We start from the raw sequence: 25,107 nt of genomic DNA on the forward strand, positions 1-25,107 counted from the left end.
GCTGTCTAGCTATGACCAACAACCAACTTGACAGAGCTAGAAGAATTTTAACAAGAATAATGTGAAAATATTTTACAATCCAGGTGTGCAAAGCTCTTAGAGACTTACCAAGAAAGACTGCAATCATTGCCAAAGGTGATTCTAACATGTATTGACTCAGGTGGTTGAATACTTATCTAACCAATATATATTAGTGTTTTATTTCATTTTTTTTTTACAATGTTAGAATTTTTCTTCATTTTTGATATTACAGATACTTTTGTGTAGATTGTTGACAAAAAATGACAAATCCATTTGAATCCCAGTTTGTAACACAACAAAATGTAGAAAAAGTCAAGGGGTGTGAATACTTTCTGAAGGCACTGTATATAGAGAGAGAGAGAGAGTACACGAGGAGGAGTGGCTCCTGTTGCCAGGGGTGAACAGTATCAACACATTCCCGGCTGGCCACACACACATACTGTATACACACACTCCCTCCTCTCTTCCACCCTATTCCCAGTAGGGTGTTCCAGCAGCAGCAAGCCAGGATTGCAGGAAGCAGGAGTAACACGGCTGAGTGGTTTACAGGCTACAGCCCTCCTCTCTCCAGACTCATCCTGCTACGCCGAGAGGAGAGACTAACGCTACTGCTGCTCTTTCATAGTATTCTTTGCCTTTTCCTGATCGTTTTTTCCCTTATTTTTCTATAATTCCACGTAATTTTATGTCTGCTACTTGAAGGGCAAGACTTCAATAAGTATTTTTTTGATTATATATATATATATATTTTTTAAATGGTAATGAAGGTGGCAGAACTGGGAGTCTTTTAAAGCACGTGGAGAAAGGCTTAAAGGCATATGCTTAAACTATGGGGAAGTCCAACAGCAAACTAAAGCCTGAAATGGTGGAGGAGCTGACCAGGAAAACCTACTGTAAGTATAGCACTCTCTTTCGATATCTTTAAGTTAGACTCCTTTTATTTATCCCTTTCTTTTCTGCCAGTCTGTCTTGATATAGCAGACCGTTTTCCTTTTTTTTAACACTAATTTATTTTTAGACTTTCTTATTCCCTCTCCAACCGCCACTAGTAGTGTGTGCTGTCTTTGATGGCCCAACCTTAAAAACATTAACATTTGATTGCTACAGAAGAGGATGCCTTGAAATTAATCTAGCATTTTACAATAGAGCCTTAGGTAAAATTACATGACTTACACGTTGGTTGCGATCCTTGACTTTAAAACAGGCTATCAGCACACTGTTGTTGAGAGACAGCCAAGTGATCATCAGGTAAAGTGCTTTGTCCAAGTCTTGGATAGTGATTAATTGTATGCAAAAGCCAAATAAATAGAAAGAAAGACACATTTGTAATGGCGATCCTATGGTGGGAGACAATTATGCAACTTTCTTTGCTATGTAAACTTTTCAGCTACTCCTGTCATACAACATTTGGACATTAAGATGTTAACGAGCAAATCTCAAATCCCCAACTAAAGAGAGACTCATTAAATCATATATATTGAATATCTGAAAAGTATTTCAGTTTATTACACTGTTGTAAATTGGTCGTCCAGCCTTTGGAAGGTGATAGCCATTCGGTAATGTGGTTTGAAGACATGGACACAGCAACCATTGTAGTACATCTTCCTCTCAGATTGAATGGCTTTCCCTCAGGTGGGCTAATACACGTTAGAGACTCAGTAGTCACTCGAAATCCGTTTAGCGCTTGATGCAATACTTCTAATGAAGATTATGAAGCCATGCTCTAGAACAATGTCGACCAAATAATATGCTGCACTAAATCAGAGTAGGCTAAATTGTAATCAAGTAAAGCAATAACTAAATAGCTGTATCTGTCCTTTTGAGAAACCTTTACAGGCTATAGATATGTCTACATGGTGTCCGTGGAATGATTTCCCCTACAGTAGTGTGTGTGGCTTATTTATCAATCACCACCATACTAACAGAGATAAACTCTGACCTTTAGCAGGGTCAAAGGTTGAACCAGACCTCGAGGAACACCCCCACGGAGTGAAGGTAAACTCTTGCGGATAACGATAAAAGCCGACTACCATGTCTGTTATGTCTCACTGTTTCTCTGGTCAAGAACACTCAATGAGATGGCTGAAATTCTCAAAAGCTACCTTCTTTTGTATCTTCTGAAAAAACACAATATTTAAAGCTGCAATATGTAACTTTTTGGGTGACCTGACCAAATTCATTCAGAAATGTGTGATGTGTGTTATAGATCTGTCACTCTCATTGCAAGCAAGTCTAAGAAGCAGTATATCTGGCCTATGTGCGCTATTTCTATGCTTCCCATTATTAAAGAGCTGTTTAGATACAATCATTCTCTACAGCAGGGTTATTCAACTCTTAACCTACGAGGTCCAGAGCCTGCTAGTTTTCTGTTCTACGTTAATTTTTTTTGTCTTTATTTAACTATGCAAATCAGTTAACAACAAATTCTTATTTTCAATGACAGCCTAGGAACAGTGGGTTAACTTGTTCAGGGGCAGAACAACAGATTTTTTAACCTTGTCAGCTCGGGGATTCAATGCTAGTCCAACGCTCTAACCACTAGGCTACCTGCCGCCCCAATTAATAGCACACACCTGGTGTCCCAGATCCAAATCAGTCCCTGATTAAAGGGGGAAAATGAAAAAATGCAGTGGAACCAGTTTCGAGGTCCAGAGATGAGTTTAAAGGCGCCCTAAGTTTTCTGAGCAAAATAAAAAAATATGTACAGTGCCTTGCGAAAGTATTCGGCCCCCTTGAACTTTGCGACCTTTTGCCACATTTCAGGCTTCAAACATAAAGATATAAAACTGTATGTTTTTGTGAAGAATCAACAACAAGTGGGACACAATCATGAAGTGGAACAACATTTATTGGATATTTCAAACTTTTTTAACAAATCAAAAACTGAAAAATTGGGCGTGCAAAATTATTCAGCCCCCTTAAGTTAATACTTTGTAGCGCCACCTTTTGCTGCGATTACAGCTGTAAGTCGCTTGGGGTATGTCTCTATCAGTTTTGCACATCGAGAGACTGACATTTTTTCCCATTCCTCCTTGCAAAACAGCTCGAGCTCAGTGAGGTTGGATGGAGAGCATTTGTGAACAGCAGTTTTCAATTCTTTCCACAGATTCTCGATTGGATTCAGGTCTGGACTTTGACTTGGCCATTCTAACACCTGGATATGTTTATTTTTGAACCATTCCATTGTAGATTTTGCTTTATGTTTTGGATCATTGTCTTGTTGGAAGACAAATCTCCGTCCCAGTCTCAGGTCTTTTGCAGACTCCATCAGGTTTTCTTCCAGAATTGTCCTGTATTTGGCTCCATCCATCTTCCTATCAATTTTAACCATCTTCCCTGTCCCTGCTGAAGAAAAGCAGGCCCAAACCATGATGCTGCCACCACCATGTTTGACAGTGGGGATGGTGTGTTGCTTTTACGCCAAACATAACGTTTAGCATTGTTGCCAAAAAGTTCAATTTTGGTTTCATCTGACCAGAGCACCTTCTTCCACATGTTTGGTGTGTCTCACAGGTGGCTTGTGGCAAACTTTAAACAACACTTTTTATGGATATCTTTAAGAAATGGCTTTCTTCTTGCCGCTCTTCCATAAAGGCCAGATTTGTGCAATATACGACTGATTGTTGTCCTATGGACAGAGTCTCCCACCTCAGCTGTACATCTCTGCAGTTCATCCAGGGGCCTCTTGGCTGCATCTCTGATCAGTCTTCTCCTTGTATGAGCTGAAAGTTTAGAGGGACGGCCAGGTCTTGGTAGATTTGCAGTGGTCTGATACTCCTTCCATTTCAATATTATCGCTTGCACAGTGCTCCTTGGGATGTTTAAAGCTTGGGAAATCTTTTTATATCCAAATCCGGCTTTAAACTTCTTCACAACAGTATCTCGGACCTGCCTGGCGTGTCCCTTGTTCTTCATGATGCTCTCTGCGCTTTTAACGGACCTCTGAGACTATCACAGTGCAGGTGCATTTATACGGAGACTTGATTACACACAGGTGGATTGTATTTATCATCATTAGTCATTTAGGTCAACATTGGATCATTCAGAGATCCTCACTGAACTTCTGGAGAGAGTTTGCTGCACTGAAAGTAAAGGGGCTGAATAATTTTGCACGGCCAATTTTTCAGTTTTTGATTTGTTAAAAAAGTTTGAAATATCCAATAAATGTCGTTCCACTTCATGATTGTGTCCCACTTGTTGTTGATTCTTCACAAAAAAATACAGTTTTATATCTTTATGTTTGAAGCCTGAAATGTGGCAAAAGGTCGCAAAGTTCAAGGGGGCCGAATACTTTCGCAAGGCACTGTATATATATTTTTGTTTGTTCAATTTTCATTGTTGGACATAAAAAATGTTAAAATCACTAGGAAATCAGCATCAAGTGATTTTAATTTGGCAAATCTGTTCCCATGTATTTCCACGAATAATAGAAACACACATGATCATAAACAAATGTAAGTAAGGTTTGAAATTATTATGTTTTATTCCAATATTATATCTGTTTGGGCTTCTTGCGCTTCATTTGCAGTCTACAAATTATTTGTAATTATGTTCCGGCCCCCCGACCATTTGCTCAAGAAAAAAAAAATTGCCCGCAGCTGAATCTAGTTGATGATCCCTGCTCTACACTATACTTCCTTGTTTTGTCACTAAACTGAAATTAGTCAAATTATTCTAATTTTAAGAACCAGGAAATGACGGTGCGATTTCTGCATAGTGCATCTTTAAAGGTGCTGTATGCAACAATTTCACCTGACAATAGTAATACATTGGGCGGTAAGGATGTCACCATAATCGTTGTTGTTATGAAAAGTGCTTTTTAAATCAAATATATTATTGTCATAATTAACTATTTGGAGTTTACATTTATTACCAGACAATTACTGATGTACAGTATATGTCCTGCTAGTAGTGATAGATATTAAAGCTGAAATATGTCCCTTTTTGTGCAACCCAACCAAATTCACATAGAAATGTGTGTTATAGACCTGTCATTCTCATTGAAAGCAAGTCTAAGAAGCTTTTCTGGTTAAATAAAGGTGAAAAAATAAAAGTCTAAAAACGGTAGATCTGTTCTTTGTGCACTATTTCTATCCTTCCCGTTATTTCATTTTTGCATTTACATTAGGTTTTTAACACCAGCTTCAAACAGCTGAAAATAAAATGACTTTGGTTATGGAAAAGATATTTCACAGCAGTTTAGATGGTACAATGATTCTCTAAATTGAGCGAACTATACACATTTTTGCAACCAGGAAATGGAGGAGCGATTTCCGCATAGTGCATATTTAAGCTTCTCTACTCAGCCTTGATAATTTGTTAGCTAATTAGAATTCAGAAGAGATTTCACAGAAATAAATCAGAATATTATGTTCCTGTGTTTGAATGTGTGTAATGGCAAGATACATCTTTCATGGTGAGGTGTAGTGTGTGAACTAGTGTGTGTGTGTGTATGTGTGGATGAAGACGCCCCCCATTGAGAAGGGAAGTGAGCATGTCAAACGGGCTAATTTCATGCTCTCACACGGGGTCTCGCGTTTCCTAATTATAGCAGTATGTGTGCCAACCTAAAGTGCTGTCGAGGAGAGGGTGCGGTTGAGACATCACTCTTTGGTTCTGAATGCAACTTCATCGCAGGGAGATAGATCACTTCCATTTAGTCTCATTGCCTCAGCAATTAGCATTCACCACAGTCAATGTTTCAGTTTTAATACAGGGTGATAGCGATATGACGAGAAGCACTTAAGATGGCTCTCATATACTCTGGAGAGTGAATGTGTCATGGAAGTCTATTCAGTCCTGAGGAGGAAAGGGCTGGGCATGCAAAAAGGAATGACGAGAAAGCAGCTTTTGTTTACTACACATCTCTCACTGAGGTAATTTAGTCTAGGGTTTCCCAAACTCGGTCCTGGGGTCAGTACCAAATCAATGTGCAGGGTTACTGGTGATAACCTAGGGGGCTGGCGTAAATGCGTTTTGAGTTAGCTGATTTAGTTGGTTGACTTGTTGAAATCAGTGAAATGTATTTATAAAGCCCTTTTTTGCAGCCTTGCATGATCTTGCTGTTGTCAGATTATGCAAGCTTCTCCTGTTTTCTGCTCTGTTTCTTTTTACTCTGTAATTGTTTTTCCTTGAGAAATGGAAGGGTATAATTAGGTTCTCATTGGCATAGCTCTAAGAGCCAGCCTCCGCTAAAGCCATTAACACGCCCACCCACACACACAGTACACACACTCTCTCCATACTGCACACACACAGTACACACATTCTCTCCATACTGCACACACACAGTCACACACATTGGCTCAAATGATCATATTGCCTCAATCCATCAGCACAAGCAACAGTCAAACTCACTATACCATGCACACGTGCACACACTCATCCACAAAGCTTTCGATAGCTCTGCACTATGCAGGTTCTAGGTCTAGTCCTCCTTCCTGCTTCTAACTCCCCTTCTCCCCTTTCCATCTAGCTCTTCCTTTGTTCTTCCCTTTTTCTCTGTCTGCCTCTTTGTTGTTGCTTCCTCTCCCTACTCTCTTCCACTCTGTCCTCTTCTTCTTTTCAGCATGACTGCAGCTCGTCTTATTGCTCTGCCCTTCGCTTGGAGAGGCTCACTCCATATCTTTTCTCCTTTTAAACCCTCCCTCTTTCTTTGTTTCCCCCTACTGTCCTCTTCCCTTCCTCCTCCCCCTATTTTCCTCCTCCCAGTACTCTCCTCCTCCCAGTACTCTCCTCCTCCCAGTACTCTCCTCCTCCCAGTACTCTCCTCCTGCCAGTACTCTCCTCCTCCCAGTACTCTCCTCCTCCCAGTACTCTCCTCCTCCCAGTACTCTCCTCCTCCCAGTACTCTCCTCCTCCCAGTACTCTCCTCCTGCCAGTACTCTCCTCCTCCCAGTACTCTCCTCCTCCCAGTACTCTCCTCCTCCCAGTACTCTCCTCCTCCCAGTACTCTCCTCCTCCCAGTACTCTCCTCCTCCCAGTACTCTCCTCCTCCCAGTACTCTCCTCCTCCCAGTACTCTCCTCCTCCTACACTCTTAGGGAAAAAAGGAGCTATTTAGAACCTAAAAGAACCCTTTTTGGTTGCAGGTAGAATATATATATATATTTGACCATAAACAGTGAGTATTGTTTAACAACAGCATAACATCCCACTGCTGCCACCAATTGCACTCAATACTCTCTCACTCATATACGTTCTGCACTCACTCACAGTCAGAATATTTATTATTGTCTACTACAGCTCTACCTTTTGTTCCCCCTGGTATGTATATGTTCTCTGGTTTCCATGGAGATGAATTGCTTCCGAGAGCCCACAAGGCTTTTTTTCCCCGGACCCAAGGTAGTAGATTTTATTTAATGAAGTTGGATGTTTTTTTTCTTCCACCCGTACGTACGACTGAGTAAAGGAAATTAGGGAGTATGGAGATCTGTTATTTTAAGGTAGATCTCGCATCTCTATGAAATCATGTCAGAAATGTTCACATTTGAACTGTAGTGTATCCAATGGCAGTGGGTTTCTGTTTTTTGGGGGAGGGGGCAATGAAGTTCCTGTTCCACTGTTCTTGATCCACTATTAGCTCAAGTGCTGTCTCAATATCTCTCTTGAGTTTTAAACACTCTGATGCTATGCAAACTGGCATCTGCCTCTTTCTGAAGAACAGAGGCAGCCCATTAAGTTGATTTCATCACGATCGTTATAAGAAGTAGACCAAGATGCAGGTATGTTTCCATCCTTTATTTTGGAATAGAAAACAACAAAACGAACAAACAAAACGTGACGCTAATATAATGCTCACAGGCAACTATACATAGACAAGATCCCACAAAGCACAATGGGAAAATGGCTACCTAAATATGATCCCCAATCAGAGACAACGATAAACAGCTGCCTCTGATTGGGAACCATACTAGGCCAACATAGAAATATAATTCACCTAGATAACCCACCCTTAAATCACACCCGACCTAACCAACATAGAGAATGAAAGCTCTCTATGGTCAGGGCGTGACAGTACCCCCCCCAAAGGTGCGGACTCCGGCCGCAAAACCTGACTCAATAGGGGAGGGTCCGGGTGGGCATCTAACGTCGGGGGCAGTTCCGGTGCAGGGCGAAGTACCCACTCCGCTCGTGGACACGTCATCGGAGGAACTGGACCGTGGCTCGTTGCCGGAAGAACCGGACTGTGGATCGTCTCCAGAGAAACTGGACAGTAGATCGTCGCCGGGGACTCCAGACCGTAGATTGTCGCCGGAGACTCCGGACCGTGGTTCTTTGCCGGGGACTCCAGACCGTAGATTGTCGCCGGAGGCTCCGGACTGGGAACCCTCACAGGAGGCTCCTGCCTGAGAACCCCCGCTGGAGGCCCTGGACCGCAGATCGTCTCAGGAGGTTCCGGACCGCGGACCGTCTCAGGAGGTTCCGGACCGCGGACCGTCTCAGGAGATTCCGGACCGCGGACCGTCTCAGGAGGTTCCGGACCGCGGACCGTCTCAGGAGGTTCCGGACCGCGGACCGTCTCAGGAGGTTCCGGACCGCGGACCGTCTCAGGAAGTTCCGGACCGCGGACCATCGTAAGAGGTTCCGGACCGTGGACCGTCGTAGGAGGTTTCGTACCGTGGACCGTCGTAGGAGGTTCCGGACCGTGGACCGTCTCAGGAGGTTCCGGACCGTGGACCGTCTCAGGAGGTTCCGGACCGTGGACCGTCTCAGGAGGTTCCGGACCGTGGACTGTCTCAGGAGGTTCCGGACCGCGGACCGTCTCAGGAAGTTCCGGACCGCGGACCATCGTAAGAGGTTCCGGACCGTGGACCGTCGTAGGAGGTTTCGGACCGTGGACCGTCGTAGGAGGTTCCGGACCGTGGACCGTCTCAGGAGGTTCCGGACCGTGGACCGTCTCAGGAGGTTCCGGACCGTGGACCGTCTCAGGAGGTTCCGGACCGTGGACTGTCTCAGGAGGTTCCGGACCGTAGACCGTCTCAGGAGGTTCCGGACCGTGGACCGTCTCAGGAGGTTCCGGACCGTGGACCGTCGTAGGAGGTTCCGGACCGTGGACCGTCGTAGGAGGTTCCGGACTCATGGCGAGTGCGGGGAGGAGGCACAGGACGTACTGGACTGTGGAGGCGCACTGGAGACACAGTACGTATGGCCGGCGCAGGATATACTGGGCCGTGGAGGCGCATAGGAGGTCTGGAGCGTAGAGCTGGCACAACGCGTCCTGGCTGGATGCTCACTTTAGCCCGGCAAGTGCGGGGCGCTGGCACAGGACGCACTGGGCTGTGAAGGCGCACTGGCGACACAGTGCATAGAGCAGGCACAGGATATCCTGAATCAAGGAGACGTACTGGAGACCAGGAGCGCTGAACCAACCCAGCCCGTCCTGGCTGGATGCTCACTTTCGCACGGGAAGTGCGAGGAGCTGGCACAGAACGCACCGGGCTGTGGATGCGCACTGGAGACACATTGCGTATCTCCGCAAAACTGGTCCCTGACTGGTCCCACGCTAGTTTCCATCCTTTATTTTGGAATAGAAAACTTTAAACAACAAAACAACAAAACGAACAAACAAAACGTGACGCTAATATAATGCTCACAGGCAACTATACATAGCCAACATAGAAATATAATTCACCTAGATAACCCACCCTTAAATCACACCCCAACCTAACCAACATAGAAAATAAAAGCTCTCTATGGTCAGGGCGTGACAGCTGCCTGTGCTGTCAACAGAATGGTGATGGAGGCCCGTGCAAGCCCATCCAAATAGTGGACTTGTGGTGCTGTTGCTTCGCCATTTGTCAGGAACTAATAGTTTGTCAGAAAATACCTATGTTTTAACAAATGCAGTTGACTCCTGATAAATACAATTGGTGCACGCTGATATCTGGAGTAATAACAGAATAATAACAGAATATACACTTGTTGACAGTGCACATGGTGTTAACATTTATGATGTATTGATGTTCGTTCTTATAGGGGGGAAACACAGCTATGGTAAACCAGGATGGTATAGAGATGTATGGATGGTATGTATGTATGGATGGTATAGAGATGTATGGATGGTATAGAGATGTATGGATGGTATGTATGTATGGATGGTATGTATGTATGGATGGTATAGAGATGTATGGATGGTATAGAGATGTATGGATGGTATAGAGGTGTATGGATGGTATGTATGTATGGATGGTATAGAGATGTATGGATGGTATAGAGATGTATGGATGGTATGTATGTATGGATGGTATAGAGATGTATGGATGGTATAGAGATGTATGGATGGTATAGAGATGTATTGATGGTATAGAGATGTATGGATGGTATGTATGTATGGATGGTATAGAGATGTATGGATGGTATAGAGATGTATGGATGGTATAGAGGTGTATGGATGGTATGTATGTATGGATGGTATAGAGATGTATGGATGGTATAGAGGTGTATGGATGGTATGTATGTATGGATGGTATAGAGATGTATGGATGGTATAGAGATGTATGGATGGTATGTATGTATGGATGGTATAGAGATGTATGGAGTTATATTAGTTGCACCAGAAATCAAATCTGAATTTCTTCATTTTGAATTTGTGTTAAGAAATAGACTTTCTGTTGGCACTAAAATCACTCCATAGGGGGGTTTCATTATTCATACATTCTCTACCTTTTATTTTGGCTTTTTATGTTTATATATTATCTTTAAATTATTAAGATGAGCAGGGTTACACACAGCATTTCACTCCCAGCAGATGTAAGTTATTTCAGCGACTGAATAACATATGAAGCCGCCATCAGTGAAAACCTCCTGTCGGTCTTGTGTGTTGTCTTTATGTCAATTATTTTTCTTCTAACAATCTCCTTTTCTCTGTTTTCTGTCTGCAGTCACAGAAAAAGAGGTACAACAATGGTAAGTTCCTCTTATTGTCTCAGCTAACAACTAAGTCAACCCCGTATTGCAAATGCTCCATTATACTTGTGTACTGTCAGTCAACAACAATGCAACACATCTGTGAAAACCTCCGGTTCAACTGCAAAGCTGCAATGCACCCCTGGAGCAGGTTAGGGGTTAAGTGCCTTGCTCAAGGGCACAACAGCTGTAGGTGGTGAGTCAGCTGGCATTATAGTCGGCACCAGAACTCAGTGACACTCTGTTTTGTCGATTTTGCATCAACCATATTTGTGGAACACTAAAAACTTCAGCAAACTCCTACAGTGTTTATGTTACAGCAACCTTCCTGTTCAGCCCTCGTTACCATGGACACCCAATGCATCACCGGGCTTTCATAACCACATCTTGAAATAGAAGGCTCTTTGTAAGGCGTTACAGCTTTCAAAGTATTGTAGCTGATGCCTCGAGTTGAATTTGGACAGACACCGTCCTTCGAATGAAACGTTAAATTGAGGTGGTTGGTAAAGATCCTGTGACATCTCAAGACAATGGGTGTCCTTTCTACATTTCATACCTGGCCTGTCACAGTAATGTAGTAGCAATACCCTATAACTATCCCCTGCCTGCGAAATCACTGCTTTCTCCTCCACTATAAAGTGTGGTGAGCGCTCGGGCACAAAATGGCTGCCGTGTTTTAAAAGAACACTGTGAAGCCTAGTGAAAAGGGCTTGATGAAAACAATCTATTATTGGCCATCCTCTGAGGAATGGTGGTGGGCTGGCCAGGCTCTGTGCCCAGACTCAGTGTGTTGGCTGAGGTGTCAGGCCACACACATATGTACGTGGGCCAGGTACCACAACAGAGCCCAGTGGCACAGCTCTCCTGCCTGAGACTTTGCTGGCACCGCCACTAGTTGTGGCAGCTGCAGACATAACCTCGCTAGACCAGCCTGGCCCTCAGCCTGTAGCCAGAGGTCCACACCCTGAGAAGCTGCTGCCTTGGTAGCCGTATACAACCCTGTTGTTATCTCCTCATAGTCATTATAACCTCTGGCTAGTCTCTGGGGTTACGAAGGTGGTGCCGTGTTCTGATGTTGCGGCTAGCTTCCGATTGGTTACCCATTTTGCCGGTCGCCAGATTCATTACTATATTTAGGCAGAACTCACTGTTTAAAAAAAAAAAAAAAACATGCACGATTGGCCGTAGGACAACGTAAATAAGTAAAAATATCAACGAGTATTGAGTGAAGTTTACAGACACCTGCAATGCGTTGAAACTGCCCATAAGAGCAGAATATAAGAGATGTGGTGTCGCAAAAGCAGCTAAACATTTATGTTCGACATAGCCAATCAAAACAAAGGACGTTTCTGTCACAACGCATCACCTCAGACCAGTGCTAGGTTATTTTGACCTCATAACCTTTCTGTGCCAAGTTCCGTGGCTCCCCCTCTTGTGGCTCCCCGTACACACCACAGATGGAGAGCTGTTGACACTGGGTCGAGTTCCCACTCTGATAAGAAACTTATCGAGAACCGCGGAGAGACATGTTACTGAACGACATGACATGTAGACTCAAAGAAGGAAGAGCAGTCAGAAGGAGGAGAGAGAAAATGACCCCTCACAGCTTTTACTCTGATGCTTCCCAGTCCCCACTCATGCCCCCATCCCCAGGCATGCCCCCATCCCAACTCATGCCCCCATCCCCAGTCATGCCCCAGTCCCAGTCAAGCCCCCATCCCCAGTCATGCCCCCATCCCCACTCATGCCCCCATCCCCGGTCATGCCCCCGTCCCCACTCATGCCCCCATCCCCGGTCATGCCCCCGTCCCCAGTCATGCCCCTGTCCCCAGTCATGCCCCAGTCCCAGTCAAGCCCCCATCCCCAGTCATGCCCCCATCCCCACTCATGCCCCCATCCCCGGTCATGCACCCGTCCCCAGTCATGCCCCTGTCCCCAGTCATGCCCCAGTCCCAGTCATGCCCCATCCCCGGTCATGCCCCCGTCCCCAGTCATGCCCCTGTCCCCAGTCATGCCCCAGTCCCAGTCATGCCCCATCCCAAGTCATGCCCCCATCCCCAGTCATGCCCCAGTCCCCAGTCATGCCCCAGTCCCCAGTCATGCCCCTGTCCCCAGTCATGCCCCTGTCCCAAGTCCCCAGTCATGCCCCTGTCCCAAGTCCCCAGTCATGCCCCATCCCCAGTCATGCCCCAGTCCCAGTCATGCCCCCGTCCCCAGTCATGCCCCAGTCCCAGTCATGCCCCAGTCCCAGTCATGCCCCAGTCCCAGTCATGCCCCGTCCCCAGTCATGCCCCATCCCCAGTCATGCCCCTGTCCCCACTCATGCCCCATCCCCAGTCATGCCCCATTCATGCCCCCGTCCCCAGTCATGCCCCTGTCCCCAATCATGCCCCTGTCCCCAGTCATGCCCCAGTCGCAGTCATGCCCCAGTCCCAGTCATGCCCCATCCCCAGTCATGCCCCATCCCCAGTCATGCCCCAGTCATGCCCCTGTCCCCACTCATGCCCCATCCCCAGTCATGCCCCAGTCATGCCCCCGTCCCCAGTCATGCCCCAGTCATGCCCCTGTCCCCAATCATGCCCCTGTCCCCAGTCATGCCCCAGTCCCGTCCCTGTCCCCAGGCATGCCCCTGTACCCAGTACCCATTCATGCCCCTGTCCCCAGTACCCATTCATGCCCCTGTCCCCAGTCATATCTTTGTGAGTTGGGCTAGACTGAAATGTGTTTGTCTCTGTCTATAGCTGCAAAAAGGCCTACGAGAGCTTCTATCTCAGCTCACAGATCATACTGTGAGAGGAAGCCATTGGAAAGAGACAACACACCCACACACAAACTTCTCTGCCTGCCACCAACCACAATACCCTGCCGATCCCTATTTTGCCTTGCTTGTCTTTGAAGTGATTTTGCATCACCCCGTGCTGTGAAGTCAGTGCTGGAAGAAGAAGACTCTCACCCAAAGTGTTTACAGTGCTAGCTAGCTGACATGAATAGAGCCGAGCGAGAGATTACAAATCACAATGCCAGGGGATCGTTCTGTCTGCCGAGTAGGCAAACAACACATCAAACGGTAATAAAACAGGGGCTGTCGCTGTCATCCACTAGTGAGCCTACTGCTTACACCCTTGTGTGGGAGCAGTGTCAGTCCCTCATCTCTTCCTCGTTCAGATACAGTGTGGGAAAGTAAAAGAACTGAACAGTGTGGTTTTGGATGAAAGACTGGTCTTTCTCAAGGCTGGGGGTAGTTTTGTTTGAGTAGCAGTAAGGTAAGAGCGCCGGGAGTTTGATCAACTGCATTGGCACTTGGTTTAGAACCAGTGCAAGGGTGACATGAACATAGAGCTCTTTGGCCAAGCACACCAGTGGTGGGTTTGGCGTTGAAAAATAGAAGCTTATGCAGAAAAGTACCTCACTCTAGGTTCGAGCCCAGGCTCTGTCGCAGCCGGCCGCGACCGGGAGGTCCATGGGGTGACGCACAATTGGCCTAGCATCGTCCTGTTTGGCCGGTAGGGATATCATTGTCTCATCGTGCACTAGCAACTCCTGTGGCGGGCCGGGCACAGTGCACGCTAACCAGGTCACCAGGTGCACGGTGTTTCCTCCGACACATTGGTGCGGCTGGCATGGCTTTCGACCTTCGTCTCTCCCGAGCCCGTACGGGAGTTGTAGCGATGAGACAAGATAGTAACTACTAACAATTGGATACCACGAAATTGGGGAGAAAAGGGGGGGGGAGAATTACAATTCTAAAAAAATCTGGTGGTGGATCTTTGATGTAATGGGGCTATTTTGCATCCACTGGTTCTGGGGGTCCTTGTTAAGGTCAACGGCACAATGGACTTTACCAAGTACCAGGACATTTTAGCCCACAACCTGGTTGCCTTTGCGAGGAGGCTGAAACTACCAGCAAGATAATAACCCCAAGCACCAATCAAAATCCACAAAGAAATTGTTAATTGACCATAAAATCTGCATTTTGCAATGGCCATATCAGTCTCTGGACTTGAACCCCATTGAAAACCTGTGGTTTGAATTGAGGAGGACAGTCCATAAGAACAAACAAACGATGAAGGATCTGAAAGTATTCAGGATGGAGGAATGGTCTAAGATCCCTCCCAATGTGTTCTCCAATCTCAAAACATTTTAGAAAAGGGCTCAGTATCATGCTAGAGGAGTGGTTCTCAATCCTGGGCCTGGGGACCCAAAGGGGTGCACATTTTTGTTTTTGCCCTCGCACTACACACCTGATTCAAATCATCAAAGCCTGATGAGGAGTTGTTGATTTTAATCATGTGAATCACTAGGGTCCCCAGGCCCAGGATTGAGAACCACTGTGCTAGAGTATTGAAAAAAGGGGTGCAGTACAGTATTTCTTTAATCATTTTATTTTAAATGCTATTTCTTCGTAGTGAATTTCAGAAAAATTCAAAATATCAAATATTTTTGGGATATTTGATTTGTTTATTATGCCTCCTTTCATGCAGACAACACTCTTATCATTGTGCTACTTGATAGCAGGACGTTCTTTATCCGATCTTTCTAGCAGGCCTCAGGGATCCTTACTTTAGGAATGAGTTTCATCAGTCACACTGAATGCAGTAATTGTTCCATTCATCGATTCACCGCTCACCACCTCTCTCTTTTCTCTCCTCCCTCCCCTCTTCTTCCTTTCCTCATTCCTCCCTCCATCCACCCCCAGGTATAAGGGTTTTATTAAGGACTGTCCTAGTGGTCAGTTGGATTCAGCTGGCTTCCAGAAGATCTACAAGCAATTCTTCCCCTTCGGTGACCCCACCAAGTTCGCCAGCTTCGTTTTCAATGTGTTTGACGAGAACAAGGTAACAGGCTGCCTGCGGAACGCATTTATGTTCACTTTATTTTCTTAGAAACTAGGACAACAGTAAACCAATTAACAACCTTACTGGCTTAGTGTATGAAAGGACATCACTTAACATCCCTTATAAAATGCTTGGATTGGGTTCCATTGCATAACTGAAATGTTTATGTCATGGCTAATGTACTGGTCCTCTGTAGCGCAGTTGGTTGAGCATGCCGCTTGCACTATGGGTTTGATTCCTGGGACCACCCAAAAGTAAATGCTGTATGCACGCAAGACTAAGTCTCTTTGGATAAAAGCGTTTGCTAAATGGCTTACATTTTTTTTGCTTGCTTTAAGTGTCTTCTCAGTCTACAGTCATTTCCATTGAGAAGCCAGACTAGTTCTTTCCTAGAGATTGAATGGTTGGTCTCTCTCACTCTTCTGTGGAGAAAATAGCCTGTTTCTGTGTCTGGTCGATTATTTTCTCCTGTCTGGCTGTAACTGTTTCTTTGGTTATGCGTCTATCACTTTCATGTTCTTCTCTCTATATCCTTCTTCCCTCTTTCAAACATGCTTTACCATAGTCGGGGGGGGGGGGGGCTATATCGGTCCACTAAAACAGGACTATTAAAGACCCAGTTTACTGCTTTTTGAACAATTTCATTGTGTTTTTTTTGGAGAGGGGGTGCACCCTGAGCTCCCCTACTTCTTCCCTCCACGGTCTCTCTCCTTCCCTCCACTTTTCTTGTACTAACTCTTTATCTCCCTCTTTCCTTCGGTTTCTCTGCAGGATGGACGTATTGAGTTTGCCGAGTTCATCCAGGCCCTGTCGGTCACCTCCAGAGGGACCCTGGACGAGAAGCTCAGATGTAAGCCTGGAGAAAATATCCTAGGGCCTAAGCTTTAGCTCAGCAGGCTAGCACAGTCTTGAGGTGCGCAATCGACCCAGGTTCAAACCCAGTCAGCCACAGCATTAAAAATAACACACCAATTCACACTCTTTCTCTTTCTCTCTCCCTATCCCATTCTCTCACTGCTTTGCATTACCATTTCCTCACACTGACCTTTGACCTAGTCATGTTGGCTCCTGCATCAACAAGGTGATCTCTAATCTTCCCAGACGCCTGTATGTGGTCACAGCTGTCGTTGTAGATGAACGGCAGGGATAACAGGAATAAACGCTATGTATGCAGTGTCGAGATATACTGACACACACCCTGTTTCACACATGCTGATACTGTCACACACCCCTGCACGCCTCAGGTCATTAGCAGGAGTTGATCAACTGCTGACAATTGTTGATGCAGTAATTGGCTAACAGGTAGAGAGGTATTAGAATGCATTTCAATCGTAGTGAAATTAGGTGTCACCTTACTGTATATATTAGCAGTCCTAAGGAATATATAACAAGTTTCCTCTGGGCCTCCCGAGTGGCGCAGTGGTCTAAGACACTGCATCGCTGTGCCACTAGATTCTAGGTTTGAGTCCAGGCTCTGTCGCAGCCAGCCGCGACCAGGGGGCGGCGCACAATTGGCCCAGTGTCGTCCGGGTTAGGGGAGGGTTTGGCCGGCAGGGATGTCCTCGTCCCATCGCGCACTAGTGACTCCTGTGGTGGGCCGTGTGCCGTACATGGTCGCCAGGTGCAATGTGTTTCCTCTGACACATTGGTGCTTCCGGGTTAAGTGGGAATTGTGTCAAGAGGCAGTGCGGCTTGGCTGGGTTGTGTTTTGGGGGATACACGGCTCTCGACCTTTGCCGAGTCTGTACGGGAGTTGCAGCGATGAGACAAGACTGATACTACCAATTGGATACCACGAAACTGGGGAGAAAAACGGGGTTAAAAAAAAGTTTCCTCCATGTGCTGTTTATGGCTTTTGCAGGGGCCTTCAAGCTTTACGACCTGGATAACGACGGTTACATAACTCGGGACGAGATGCTGAATATTGTGGACGCCATTTACCAGATGGTGGTAAGTTCTTCCTCGGTTGTCTCAAATTCAAATATTCAGCTTTGATCTATTCTCGTAATTTAGTTGATGGGTACGGAGCATCATAATCAGTATTTCAACATTTCAATGGGAACGTCTGGTTGTTGCTCTTAAGTGAGCCATTTTGAGACAGTTTAGATGATACCTTGTCCCGTGTAGTGTTTAGCATTTAAAGAAATATTCCGTAATTTCATGCAGGTAACAGGCATTTATGTGTGTGTGTGTGTTTGTTTGTTTGCGCGCAGCCGCGCGTACAGGGGAACACGGTGGGTACAACGTCAACATAATTTACCAGGGACCTCTTTTTGTTTATTTGCAGCTATGGGCAGCGCTCCGGGCTTATGGTGCACCATGGGGAACAGAGCTAACTACGAATCCTGTAACAAAAAACTATACTTGATCAACTGCTCATTGGATTCAGTTCGATCTCACTTTGTCAATTATGCACCTTTTAAAGGCAATGTTTCCGGATTTGCGGAGACTACATTCAGGTAAATGCTGCATAGGTCGGCTCAATTGGAAATTAGGACTACCTTTAAAATGTCAAGCGTTCTATAACACAGCTCTTCCTCTGATCGGATTGAATCCCAGCCTTAGTCTATAAATTATATACATACTTTCTGACAGCTGCAAATAAACCTCTATCCCTTAACACACAATGGTGTAGGGCTCTATCCTTACCAGACTGCCATCAACTGCTGCTCGGTCTGTTCCAACATCTCATTATCATCAAGAAATCACAATCATCAGATGACGGATTTTTATTTCATACATCGACTATACACCACACCACGTAAAATATTTCAAATTAAAATCATTCCCGTACCAAATTGTTTGCTCTTTCCCCCATGGTCCCCAAGGCACTTTCTTGCATATGGTTTCATGAATGTCCAGAGGTCTCCTCATTTTCGAATCAGGTTTTGATGTCTTTATCCACCATTGTTGCAAAAAAATATTCCCTTTTCACCAACACCACTACTGTCAATCACTGTTCTTCCGTGGCTCTTACTGTTTGTGAAAAGCGAATATGTCTTGCCAGAATTACAGCAGCGCAAAAAATGATTGCTTTACGTTGGCAGGAACTTTACTCTCTGCCATTATGTCAATGTGTGCTTTCATTTCTGAACATTGCAAACTGGATCTTTCTGTGTCCTGCATGCATGGTGCTAAAGAGGCAAATGTAGAGTTATTAACTTCTGTTGTTAAAAAAATAGAATTGTTATGACCTGCAATTTGTGATATTTTCTGTAAATGAGGGCCTGTGGGGGGGGGGGGGGGGTTGTCTGTTGTCTGTGTTACCATGCATATGTTAAATGAAATAAAATGTAACATTTGGTCACAAAAAGGGGAACACGGTGGAATTGCCTGAGGAAGAAAACACACCAGAGAAAAGAGTGGACCGAATCTTTGCCATGATGGACAAGGTAGAGTAAACCAATCACACACACCTGTCTAATGCATGTGAAAGATAGGCCAATGGCTCCAATGTATCTTCCTAGCCTCCTCAGTAGGATACATGTGCCCTGTGCGGCTGGCACTGCTCACATAGAAGGCCTGTTTTCAGTCGGAAAACTCTGATGCCCCCCTCAAGGAGGCACTAGCTAGCCCAAGCCCCGAGGCTTTTTGTCAGAGAGACTCCTTATCAAACCCAATGGAGAGTTAGATACTCTCTCAAGAGGCATTCGGAACTGGGCCAGACCAACGCTGACTGATTGGGTTGTATAAGGGTGCATTAAATAGGCTGAGACTATGCTACACTATACAGAGACTGACGAAGAGTGCCCTCTACTGGCTTAAATATTGAACAGCAGTCCAGCCATTATCCATTCGGTAATATGTAATAAAGTATTATTCAAATGTGAGGATTTGTCGTTTTTCAGAACGCAGACGGATTGTTGACCCTGAAGGAATTCCAGGAGGGCTCCAAAGCAGACCCGTCCATCGTCCAGGCTCTATCGCTGTACGACGGGCTGGTTTAGCAGTGAGTACACTCCCCACAGTGAGTACCGCATCCTCTCAAATGATGATTTACATGAACATTTTACAGTTTCTCCTCGAATACATGTATCTCTTTTCTTCCCACGACAGTTGTCCGTGATGGCCTGTTAACGTGGTGTTACCCTGCTAAGTGAGTGATGGAGTCTGCTACCTGTCTCGTCCTCTGACTCCTGCTCAGCCTTTTAGGGAAGCTGACAATGGTGGGCCGCTGCTGTCAATCATTCATCATCATCATGGTTTCCAGGATTAGAGTAAATTCAACAACCACAAACTCGTTTGCCTTCGCAGAAGCTAGTGCCGTCGATGTGCTTACAAGACATTTCTCTGAGAGACAGAAGGAAGTTAGGTACTTTTCTGTGGGAGGAAGAAGGGCCAGGGTTCATTAGGCACCAAACAGGAAAAGTAGACAAACAGGGCGGGACTACCTGGACTTTGTCCAATAAGAAATGTTCATTTTGTTGCGAAACATCTTTTTAAAAATTCCATTGCAAAGCCTAATGAACATTGAACAACATGGGACTGAACACAGGCTACTAGTCTACGGACCATGGATCTAAGCAGTTACCATCTTTATATATTTATGTTCTGTGATACAGATCATCAGTTTAATATGCTGCAGCCAACGACAAGAAACTGCTAATGACACGCTGACTGTCTTTTAGAACGCTTGGGAAAGTCAACCTTATTTATTTAATTGGATTTAAATAACAGCAGCTCATGTTTGACATCAGCATGAATTAATATTGATTCTGTGTTCCTGCCGCACAAAGCTTTAATTGTTGAAGTACGTTTTTGATTTCAACACCAACTAAAAACTGCAAAGCGAACAGGGCCCAATTACAGATGCTGTATGAGTTTGAGCCAACTATTACATAGAGATGCATAGAAATTAAATGCTGAGCAGTTGCTTATCTATGAGCAGTCCTAGAGGCTTACACTACTGAATTACGGACACTATAATCAGTGTATTCTCTCAAATTCCCATCATAACTGAACCGTTGTGTGGTCATGCGACATACAATATAAATTTATGAGATGGAAAAGGGTGGAACGGCACGGATTGTGGATCATTTGAAACTTGATTGAAATCTTGAACGCTAGGTCAACAAGTACGATGCAAAATAAGTGTTCAAATAGATGACTTCAAATGCATGTTAGACGCATTATGTTTGTGTGTAAATACTAAGGTGATGCACTGTCGCCATAATCGTCAGGTTGGTTATTTTAAGTCAGTACCCTGATATGTAAAACATCCTCTGTGGTAGAAAAGCATTTTGCGACCCTTTTCCTTATCACTCCATTGAACTAGACAATGCACCGACAATGAACATTTCACAACAAAGAAAATGATTTCCCTCCCTCTATAATGGGTGTTGTTCATCGCTCTGTGGTAATGACTGGGGCACCATTTGCTTGTCATTCCATCGCTACTGCTTCAGTGAAATAGATTTTCCTTTGATTTTTTTTGTACTGGGCACAAACTGTTCTCTCACAAATATCAATTGAATAGGTGTTTTTAAGAGTTTGAGAGAAGTTGCAACTGCTGTAGTCGAGGGAATGGTGAGAGAAGTGTTTAAATTAGCTGTATAAAAACTAATCTTACCTGTACATAGATAAACCTGTTGGCAAATTTAAGGTCTTTTGATTGGCCTTGTATGTTGATATCCTCAAATTGCAGATTTCATTCAGTATTTTTCACCATGATGCATCTCGAGTGACCCAATGTACAGTATGTGGCATGCTGTGTGATTAGAAACAAGCTGCAAGTCATGTAGGCTTAATCAGTATGAATTTTAGTTTATCGCTGTTGACAAATTTTTCAATTAAATTCAGTATCATATGATTAGACAGGGTTTGTCTTGGTATCAATTGCCTTGGTATCAAACCAATTCTCACAGCATTTAAGGACACTATACTGTAAATAATATAAACTGTTAACCTCACAGTATACATAAAAGTGCTCATTGTTGACAAGACTATGAACAGACTATTCTTAATATTGAAAGTGAAAACATTGACTGACCATCCCAAATCCAAATGGCATACAAATGTAAATGTCAGTTGGTCTCCTTACTCAGTACATGACAGAGGTAGTTGTTTTTGTCTTCAGTGCTTTTGAAATAAAAGAGCTGCTTTCCTTCATTTGCCCCATGCTTTTGAATGCACCACTAGCTGATTCCGTTTCCACTAGCATTGCTGTAAAAATGCGACCCAGAAGATTTTGGACGTTGCTAAATAACCAGCAAACTTTAAAAAATAAAAAACGTTCAAAAACCTGGGTGTCAGAAATAAGCTACAACTTCAAAAATGTGAACACAAAATCCATATTTTAAAGTTACCACCCAAACCTCGAAAAGGAATTCTGTGAGACACTAAGAAAATAAATGAACAGTATGGACACATACTTTTATTTTGGTAGGTTACATTAGCTGTACACGGCGTAGCCTATTGAACAGAAAAATAGTCTAAAAAAACTCAGCACATCTGCTACTATGGAATAATTATTAGAATGTTTCAGTGGGAAGAGTTCAACCAATCGGACTAATGCAATATGAAGAATACCCACAATGTCCCAATTGGCCTGGATGTCAAACTAACTCAGATAAAAAAAAATGTTTTAATTTTATTTAACTAGGCAAGTCAGTTAAGAACCTATTTTTATTTACAATGGTGGCCTAGGAACAGTGGGTTAACTGCCTATTTCGGTTACTGGCCCAACGCACTAACCTACCTGCCGCCCCAAAGAGAAGAGGCCCAGAATTCCCAAAGTTATGAAAATAGTTCACCCTCTCCTATCTACAATAGTAGCTTCCTATTTACAACCAATCTGTACATCATGTTCATTTTTACAATGAGCAGGACGGTACCTGAGGGAGTAAGAGCACATAATCTCTCTAGGTGGAAGGATGGAAAGATATGTATTGCAGTGATAACTGATGTGATGAAACCGTTCTCTCGTACTGTGTAAATAGAAATCTCATAATTCAAACCAGTTTGTGGTGCATTCAAAAGCATTGGGGAAGAGCTCTGCCTTCCATATCCGTATGCTTTTGAAGGCACCGCTAAAGTTGTGGCTAGGAGTCCAGCTACCGATAGGTTTACCATTAAACTACCGCAAGAGTTTGAACTGAGTTTGAAGCCAGATGTTAAGTCGGAGTGGATTTCACTGTTAGTTTTATTCCAAATAGTTGCAGTTTTAAAACTGACGATTGTTTATTTTTGATGAATGTCAGTGTACTGTTGCTTGTATGCGCCTGTTTGTTGTCGTCCTGGCTATAATAGCTACGATACGCGCCTCGGCGTAACTGAACTGCGGGAAAGCAGTATTTGGCAAACGGTAGCTGTAAACAGTTCGCTTTTACAACATTGTTACTACATCCTATTTTAAATACATGTGAAATGATCTTATGATGATGCTCCAGCTGTCTTCCCAATATTCACTTAGGTAATCAGGGCTCTAATGGTTTTCAGTTTGCGTTACAAGCAAAAGCACAGAATAATGACATTAATAAAATAAATGATATCACACACTGTTGAAAGATATTTGGAAATGTTTTGAGTTGAGACAGAGTCATCTTAGCTGAATCAAACACATGCTTTTTGATTCAGAGCGTTGTAGTCACCAATCCTGTACCTTTGTTGCGGTAGCCAACATGACAGTTAGCCTTGTCTGGTTTTAAATATGTTCCCAACACCATTGCTGCGGTCACTAGAAGACAGAAAACGAGGATATGATGAGAACAGTGAAAACATGACCTATCACCTCAAATATGACAACCATGGTAAAATGTTCAAATTCAAAATCTGATCTAGTGGCTAACACTACCGCATTTCAGAAATTATCTGCCTGTTTCCGCTTGGGAACGAATCATGGACCAGCCGCTATTTTGGCACAAACTCTCCTCAGTTATAATAACCTAACTGGTCAATAAAACATCTTTAAAATAATAGTTGGAAACAGATGAGCTGTCACTCCGTATACACCGGCACACATAGGTCTCGACAGTCGACCACCGTGCAGAGTTCCGCACTTCACAGTTTTGCTGGTTGGCTCGCCCTTGACCCACTCCACCCTTTACTGCCACATAGATCCACAAGAACCTGCAGACAGAAGCTACTGAATCAGCCCAAATAATGGTAGTTCTTCTTTTGTTCCTTTACTAGCTCTAAACAGGGGTTGGATTTATGATGTATAAAAATCCTAGATTGCATATGTTATCTATTGGACAATGCGAGGCATTTAAACTACCGTCCACCATACTGCTACTCAGTCCTCCATAAGAATTTGTATTTATTTTATTAAACCTTTATTTAACTAGGCAAGTCAGTTCTTACTTACAATGACGGCCAACCCCGGCCAAATGTGCGCCGCCCTATGGGGACGCCCGATCACGGCTGGTTGTGATACAGCCCGGAATCAAACCAGGGTCTGTAGTGATGCATTAGACCGCTGTGCCACTCGGGAGCCAAATTAATGGCATTCTACAGTATTTCAATTAAATATTTCAAAGGACACGATTACATGTATTAAAGTTTTGTTTTTTTGTCGTGGGGAAACTAACATTAGTACTTCCAAAAAAGTATATTTTAAGGAACATTTAAATATATATATATATTTTTTAAACATTTTATAATAAAAATAAATTAAGACTTCTAATGGAATATACCAGATCTCTATATTCCATTAGAAGCCTTAATTTTTTTTATTTATTATAAAATGTGAAAAAAAACCATTAAAATAAAAATAAAAAAATGTTCCTTTAAAATATAATTTTTTGGAAGTACAAAACTTTAATACATGTAATCGTGTCCTTTGAAATATTTAATTGAAATACTGTAGAATGCCATTAATTTGGCTCCCGAGTGGCACAGCGGTCAAAAACAAATGTAGACATAAATAAATGCATTTATATAGCTTTAAAAAAAAAATTGTGGTGGAGTACAAAAATGCTGGCGCAGTGGCTTCAAAACAGCGCCACCACCAGTCATCTCAAATCAAATCAAATTGTATTGGTCACATGGCTAACAGATGTTATTGCGAGTGTAGCGAAATATTTTTCTAGGGTTTGTATACAGTACCTTCGGAATTCAGCCCTGTTGACTTTTTCCACATTTTGTAACGTTACAGGCTTATTCTAAAATCGATTAAATAAATACAAATTCTAAATCTACACGCAATACCCCATAATGACAAAGCAAACAGGTTGACATTTTTGTATTTAAAAACAAAACAAAAATAAACGTATTTACATAACTATTCAGACCCTTTGCTATGAGACTCCAAATTGAGCTCAGGTGCATCCTGTTTCCATTGATCCTCCTTGAGATGTTGGACTTGGAGTCCACCTGTGGTAAATTCAATTGATTGGACAGGATTT

General features: G+C 43.9%; 1 protein-coding gene across 5 annotated transcripts; it reads left to right on the forward strand.

Annotated features, from left to right (window-relative positions):
- Positions 1-586: 586 nt before the first annotated feature.
- Positions 587-21,871, forward strand: LOC139408379 (neuronal calcium sensor 1a). Of its 5 annotated transcripts, none has more exons than XM_071152173.1 (9): positions 587-914; positions 10,904-10,928; positions 15,625-15,763; positions 16,535-16,613; positions 17,625-17,713; positions 17,977-17,997; positions 19,078-19,155; positions 19,612-19,730; positions 19,820-21,871. In XM_071152173.1, exons 1-8 carry the CDS (start codon positions 851-853, stop codon positions 19,708-19,710), a joined length of 594 nt encoding a protein of 197 aa, XP_071008274.1. In that variant the 5' UTR covers positions 587-850; the 3' UTR covers positions 19,711-19,730; positions 19,820-21,871. The 5 variants fall into 5 exon arrangements, with proteins under 5 accessions (XP_071008274.1, XP_071008278.1, XP_071008275.1 ...); XM_071152174.1 differs by having other exon boundaries at positions 604-914; positions 19,612-19,712; XM_071152176.1 differs by having other exon boundaries at positions 604-914; positions 17,989-17,997.
- The last annotated feature ends 3,236 nt before the right edge of the window (positions 21,872-25,107 follow it).

This window comes from Oncorhynchus clarkii, chromosome 5 (assembly GCF_045791955.1).
Source record: "Oncorhynchus clarkii lewisi isolate Uvic-CL-2024 chromosome 5, UVic_Ocla_1.0, whole genome shotgun sequence".
Taxonomy (NCBI): Eukaryota; Metazoa; Chordata; class Actinopteri; order Salmoniformes; family Salmonidae; genus Oncorhynchus; species Oncorhynchus clarkii.